Source organism: Boleophthalmus pectinirostris, unplaced genomic scaffold (assembly GCF_026225935.1).
Source record: "Boleophthalmus pectinirostris isolate CB_2022bp ecotype Guang Dong unplaced genomic scaffold, ASM2622593v1 HiC_scaffold_19, whole genome shotgun sequence".
NCBI lineage: Eukaryota > Metazoa > Chordata > Actinopteri > Gobiiformes > Gobiidae > Boleophthalmus > Boleophthalmus pectinirostris.
Genome location: NW_026571140.1, coordinates 1,105,540 through 1,112,806, shown reverse-complemented (window position 1 = coordinate 1,112,806; position 7,267 = coordinate 1,105,540). Strand labels below are relative to the sequence as shown.

The 7,267-nt window shown below is 43.1% G+C and overlaps 1 protein-coding gene across 1 annotated transcript in view; it reads right to left on the bottom strand.

Annotated features, from left to right (window-relative positions):
• Positions 1 to 6,420, bottom strand: part of uacab (uveal autoantigen with coiled-coil domains and ankyrin repeats b) — a 78,441-nt gene extending 72,021 nt beyond the window's left edge. Inside the window, 1 exon segment of the mRNA XM_055154474.1 lies at positions 6,232 to 6,420. Within this exon segment, the coding sequence (XP_055010449.1) occupies positions 6,232 to 6,279 (48 nt within the window). The 5' untranslated portion in view covers positions 6,280 to 6,420.
• Between the last annotated feature and the right edge of the window lie 847 nt (positions 6,421 to 7,267).

Below are 7,267 nucleotides of genomic sequence, written 5' to 3'. Positions count from 1 at the left end.
GCGGCCGGATAGATCTTCAGTTAACCGCGGGTGAAAGGACCGAACTCTACGCTGTTTAGACCTGGTTTAGACCTGGGTCACTTCTGGTTTAGACCTGGTTTACAGTCGTCCCTCGCTCTAACGCGATTCACTTTTCGCGGTCTCGCTGTTTCGCTGATTTTTAGAATTTTTTTTTTTTGTGCAATTTTGCTTGCCTTTTGTTTTTAGTGTATGAACACGTATTGCGTTCCTCCCGCTGTGTCCTGATCGGCTGAGGGACTCCTGTCTCCTCTACAGTACAGTACAGAATATGTTCAGCTGCCAAATTTAAATAAATGTTCAATCTCTAGCAGTGTGCTTCCTGAAGTGCTGTATGTCTGCAAGTTTTCTCTCCGACAAAATCCACAACGTCGACGAAATGTTCTGCACCGACAAAGTCTCCTGCGCTCACACCCAAAAGACAGAGGACGATGCAAACCATCGCACAAAAAGTTGGACTTCTGGACACGTTGAAGGAAGGTAGAACTTACGCGCTGTAGCAGAGTTTTGCACCGGGTCTTGTACCCGCAAATAGTTGCTGAAATCAGGACCGTGAGCCCGAGCAGCAGGGTGTCTGTCCATAAAGAGCGATCGGGTGACAGCAGCTTTTACCTCCATGAGGTGCGGAGCAAAGCCGGTCCTTTCTCCTGCGGTCACCTTCGAGCCCGTCCTGACAGTGAGTCCTGTTTTAGTCCTAGTTCAGTTCTGGTTTAGTCCTCCTCTTCAGTCCTGTAATCAGTCTGAGGTTAGTCCTGTTATAGTCCTGGTTTAGTCCTGGTTCAGCTCTGGTTTAGACCTTGTTTAGTCCTGGTTCAGTCCATATACGGCTCAAAAGTTCAGCTTTTTCGCAGTTATTTTGGTGAGAGTAACTTAAAGTAATGCAATAGTAATGTAATGCCTTACATTTTAAATGCAGTAATATTGTAATGTAACGAATTACTTTGAAATGACAGTAATAAGTAATAAATAACGCATTACAGTTTTAAAGTAACTTGCCCAACAGTGGTAGTAGTAGTAGTAGTGTTCTGACAGACCACACACTGTGGAAATGGTCATATCTTGCTCTGTAGCTGCATGTTCCAAGAGGAAGTGAACATGGGCACGATTCAGCTCCGTTAACTATGGATCCAGTTCACTTTTTTATTGGAAAAACTCATCACCTCTGTCTGTACCTGCTGCTGTGAGCCTTGTCATGTTGGTGTTAACATGTTCATATGATCCTGGCTTCTTATTTTGCCATTTTATCCATAAATTAAGAACATGAACAGACCAATCAGCCGCTCTCTTTCCCTCAGGTCTCTGCTGCCAGCGTTAGCAACAGGTTTGATTGACAGCGTTGCTAAGGGAAGAGGCGTTACCTTGAACACTCTGGCTCCTGAATGGCTCTTTGGTTGCTGTGACACACATGCTCAAAATTCCAAATATGGATTTTAGCTCCAAATTAGCCCCTGTACTGACTCTGGAAATAAGGCACAGAGCATTTACTTTGTCACAAATCCTTTTGTGTTACACTTTTGATTTGATTCACTTTGTATTGATCTTTACGGTTTTAAAATGTGAAACTGAACTATTTATTTGAAACAGTTTTCAGTGGCTCTAATATTTCCCTACTCACCTTATGCTACAATCTGAGCATCCTAAACACTCGTCACAACACAAGCCACAACAAAATCATGGTAATAACAACTAGCATGCTAACAGGCACCTCTCAGATAATACAAGGTTTTATATAAAGATGCAGACAATGACCAGTGGATTTATGTTATGTCTCAAGAGCTGATGATGCACTATTTCCACAAAAGGGCAAGACAGGTTTTGCTCAAATATATGGAAAAAAAACAGGTCATTCAAAAATAAAGAAATAAAAAAAATAGGCCTATTTTCAAAAATAGAGTTCATAAAGTCTGAGAGATGAGAGGAAAAATCTGAAGCTTTGATTAGACAGAAGTTCACCGTTCAAAATCCTGTAAGAGATTTTGAAATCACAGTTATAGTACGATTCTATAAGCCTGGTTTCCACTGGCACGGCTCGCCTGGGGCCGCCTTGGCACAGAACAGATAGGAGGGGCCACCTCCACCCGGCACAGGCCGCTTTGGGCGTCCCACAGGTCTGTAAGACACACCCAACGACGTGACATAGGCCTGTGACGCGAGCCGCTGGACAGCTGTCAAAAGACCTGTGCTAAACTAAAGGAGCATCAGCACTGATCCATGTGCAAACAGAACTCCAAACAAATGAGGCCAGAGCACACAGATGATCCTCACGTGGACTGACACGCTCACTGAAGTTTCACTTCTTCTTTTCTCCATACAAGCAGAGACATCACTGTGGAGCACATGCTCTTGTTTTGATAAATGACTTTACTCTTTTACTGCGCGGGACCTGGATGGAGGAGGATTATGCAAAACTTTACACACTCTCATTTGACTGCATGTTTACACACACGCACACACACACACACAGTGTCCGCCACTCCGCCTGCAGGACAGCCCTGTTGTCTCCGCACTCGCACTTTGATAAAAACAGCAGTAGCTTTTTTTTTTTTTTTTCCTGGCCTAAAACTGCACTGAAGTTCACTTTTACATAGTCAGTATGGTGGATCAGACTTAAGAGGGCCTCAGCATGTTATGTGACATGACTCTGTGGCCAGTAAAGCATCACAGACACAGACAAATGACTCGTCTGATGAACACTGATGATACGAGGACATTTATCTGTCTGTAAATTGGATTAAAGGGACATAATAGAGAGTCTGAGCTTTTTAACGAGGTATAACATGCCCACGTGGACTATCAGCCCATATCAGCAAGATAGGTCCAACCCTTCCAGACCACTTTGGAAGGTCATACATCCAGCGACCAACTTTGGATCCCTAAAAGGGGGAGTATGGATCACTTTATGTAGTGGAAACACTGGGGCCATTCCGTCCCGTACCAGTCCTATTGAAATGAGGCGATAATGTCCCCAGTGTTAGATCCACGCTCCCCTTTAGGCCTCCCTCTGCTCTGTAGCTCCACTGCTCTTTCTCATGCTAATCCCAGTGAGCGCAGACAGACTCCCAGCATGCATCTGCTCTGCTCAATAGTACTGGGGCACAGGCCCGAGCCGCTGCACACAGCTGATTCTACTGTACCATTTTATATCCGACATTTGCAGATTTTACAGTTTGTTTATTTGTACCAAACAAAAGCTTTTCACAACATGCATCCTCTGTGTGTCAAAAGAAACTAAACACAACTCCAGGTCTGTTTCTGATGCCGTTTCCGACATTAGAACATTAAAACATATGGGCCCTTTAAAAAGAAAAAACAAAGGAAATGTTGCATTATAACAAAATCATCCAAATATTCTACTTGGGATAGTAAAAAAAATAAATAAATAAAAATGTGTCTGTATCACTGTGATAGTGAATGAATGCTGTACTTGTGCTCTTTAACCTCATGCCTCTAAAAACAATCACAACCACATGATTTACGCACACACACACACACACACACACACACACTCTCTATTTGTAAATCACAGGTGACCAAAGAGCTCCTTCATTCAATATGTCAGTGAAAAAACAAATCTGACTGCAATGTAAAAAAAAAAAATGCAGACATGTCAGTTTCCAGGCAGTGAGAGTCACCATCAAAGTACAGTTCCCATTCTTTTTTTCTTATAAACTTTTAAAAAATTAAAATTAAAAATGGCTATTCAAAGTTGAAAAGTTGGCTCAGGCATAATCAGCTCTGTGGTAACTAACGATCACATGATGTTTATTATTTTACTTTACTTCAAATCTGTTTCTAAAATGCTATAAACCGCTCAAACCTTTTGCAGAATCTAGTGTTTTAAATGTGCTTTTTGGACTTAAAACAGCTGTGTTATGGACATTAGCTGGTGAGTCTCCGCAATGTTGAAGTCTTAATATTAGCAATAATAATTAATGTAATTAATAATAATTCATGGAATGGCTCCATTCCCTTTCTACTAAAAACTGGTGGTCCCTCTCCTGTCAGGCTCGTCAGTCTGACTTTAAAGTGGTCCTTAAGGTTGGTTGGTTGGACGGTTGGTTGGTCAGTTTATTAGCTCTTTGGTTGCTATGATACACACACTTGGATTTCCAAATATGGATCTCTAAATTAGCCGAAATAAGAACTAACTTCAACTGGCTTTATTTGGCTGGAGCCGAACGCCGTGGATGACGTCACATACCACATCTTCAGCTGACTCACTTTCTCAATTCTGCTTTCTATTGTCCCATATAAATCCTCATAATCTAAATAAAAAAGATGAGTCAACTCACTAATACACACTGTGGTTGACAAAGCCCTACAGCCCGACAGACCTCTGAGGCAACTGCAACAACACACAAAACCCACACAACACTGTAGCCACAGCTGCCCTGACCTGCCCCCATCACAGGCCTGGTGTGTCTGACTCCGACCTCCCTCACACACACATGCACACACAAGCATGGCAAGTGTTGAGCCCAACGACACAACAGAAATATGAGGTGAAGAGAGTGGGATTCTTTGAAAATGATTTGATTACATTTGAGCCTGGATCAGTGTGGAGCTCTGATAACAGTGAGGTGAGTCAGAGTTCAGGAGGTGTCAAAGGTCTGTCAGAACATAAACCACAGACTGAAGGTCTCATCTCCTCATTGAAAACTCCTCAGCACACTACAACATCAGTGTTTTAAAAGCCGACCTGTTTCTTCACTCGTCTCATCTGAGAAAGGGCCATAAAAATACTGTGCTGTGTTTCCCAGGTAACGGGACACTCCAGGATTCCCATAACACCGTGCAACCGCGCCGGACCCACCACAGCCCGCCAACAAGCTGGGAAGAATACTTGAACAAAGTATTTAGTTACAGACTACTGCATATCTCTATTAACATATATTTTGTAACATATTACATTCCCTGGTTCAATCAGAGTAGCTGTTGTATACCCAATACTACAGTTGTATACCCAATACTTGAGTTGTATACCCAATACTTGAGTTGTATACCCAATACTACAGTTGTATACCCAATACTACAGTTGTATACCCAATACTACAGTTGTATACCCAATACTTGAGTTGTATACCCAATACTACAGTTGTATACCCAATACTACAGTTGTATACCCAATACTTGAGTTGTATACTGTTGTGTGCTGAATACTTGAGTTGTATAATGTTGTATATTCAATACTTGAGTTGTCTAACTTTTAGTGTAACAGTTTGGTGATGCACTAGAGTTGGTTTGTCCTCAGTTACATTTGTGTGAGTCACTTTTTAAAGAAATGTTTCCTTTTCAGAGTACTTTTCACCATCTACCACTTTACTCCTACTTGAGTAATATTTGTTTTTATTGAAGTAACAGTACTGTGACTGTGTGAAGTTGTGGTGACTCTTGACTTGAACATTTGTGTTTCTTGCAGTGTTCCTTCAGATGACTCAAATGTCATTAAGTCCATATTATAAATCACGTTTGTCCAAACAAGTTACTCTTTAAGTTACTCTTACTACAGTAGTTTTCACAAATATATAGTTTGACTCTTCTTTGATGTAACATTACTCTTGAGTACAATTGCTGGTTACTCTTCCACCTCTGGTCTAAAGTTTCAAACAAATGTTTGAAAAATGTTTATTTGTTGCTCAAATCAAACTCCACCTGCGAGCAGCGGCCTATAACGAGCACCCGAGTGAACTTACTCTTTCATTTCGTCCTTAAACACCAGTCTAGAGCAGCATGTAGAGTACACAAGCGCCCTGCCCCACTGCTCCACTGCTCCACTGTCCCATCACAGCGCGGACTAGGCCACGCTTCAAACTGCGCTCATTCGGACGCGTAACAAAGAGGTGAATAGCTCTGTGTGTGGCGTCCATGGGAACATAGGCTGTGCACAACAACACCGCGGTCAGCTGCCTCACCTTTTGGCGCAAAAACACGGAAAACGTGCAACAAAGCTGCGCGCAAAAGCAGCCAGGAGAACGGGCCATAAGAAGGGTCCAGGCGCAGGTGCCAGAGCGGTCCTGGGGAGGGAAGCGGGACAACACGAGCTGCGGGCTCCTCAGCGCGGACAGGACAAGGATGTAGCCGAGACAAAGTTAAGAATGTGCGGATTACATGGGCCAAAACGAGCCAGTACAGCAATACAAGTAGCACCGTGAGTAACAGGTTGGCGTGGTTCAGAGCCGTAGCAAAGAAACAAAACAAAGCGCCACAACTTACTGTGATGTTAACTTCGTGCTTTTTCAAACGGTACTTGAGGCTCTTCATGGCGCACGGTGTTTGTTCCACTTCTGAGCAGTCCCCTTTGGTCAAACTAATTCATAAATAATTGAAAAATATCCCGAAAGTTCCAGCAAAGTGTGTGGATTCCCTGTCCGTGTCTCTCCTCCTCTCACGGGACGAGTTTCACCTGACGCCGCAGCCACAAACCAAAGGTCCGGCCCGAGTGTCCAATCACAGGCCGGCGGGGGCGCGCTGGAGGCGGGGAGAGCCAATGGGCTCGCAGGGGAGGAGGGACTTCCTGGTTGAGAGGCGCTGGGACAACGTAGGAGGGATCCTGAAGGAGGACCGTGGTGACGTCACGCACCTGTAAGGAACACCTGGAAAATGACCTCAAATCTGTTCTGTTTAGTTTAACAAGTTAAAGGCGCTGTGTGCGTGTGCGTGCGTGTGTGTGTGTGTGTGTGTGTGCGTGCGTGTGTGTGTGTGATTTTATTTGCACAGAATGAGCCTCACGTGACTCTCATTTGTGTTGCCAGTTTCAATGCAGAAATCCATTTGTTTAAATCTAAAATGTTTCTCTGATCTGATGGTCTCTCCCTAAACTCCAGCACCTGCACCAGCCCTGAGTCAGTGCTAGTGCAGCCTCTGCAGCTCAGGGAGAGAATTCTAGAGGTTCTGAGCTTCACATGAGGCCTGTTCATAAACTGAGAATGAGACACACTTGGATGTGTCTCTGTCTGCAGGTCAAGGCTCTGGAGACACAGGTTCAGTTGTGATTGTGATTGAAAACAAGAAAACAACTATATGAACACTACATACAATTTCTTTAATAAAGACATTTTTCCCAATTTTATTTTATTTTTTTAAGTTTTGCTTCCTGTAATATAAAAACTAGATTTAAAGCCCATCAGAAGATCTGTTTCTAGCACTCATGTTTTCTTTGTTCCATGTTCTGTTTGTTTTTGAAGGACTCGACTGAAGTGATTCATTCATCTCTTACAGTGTAATTGTTTTTTTAAAGTCATGCTTTGAA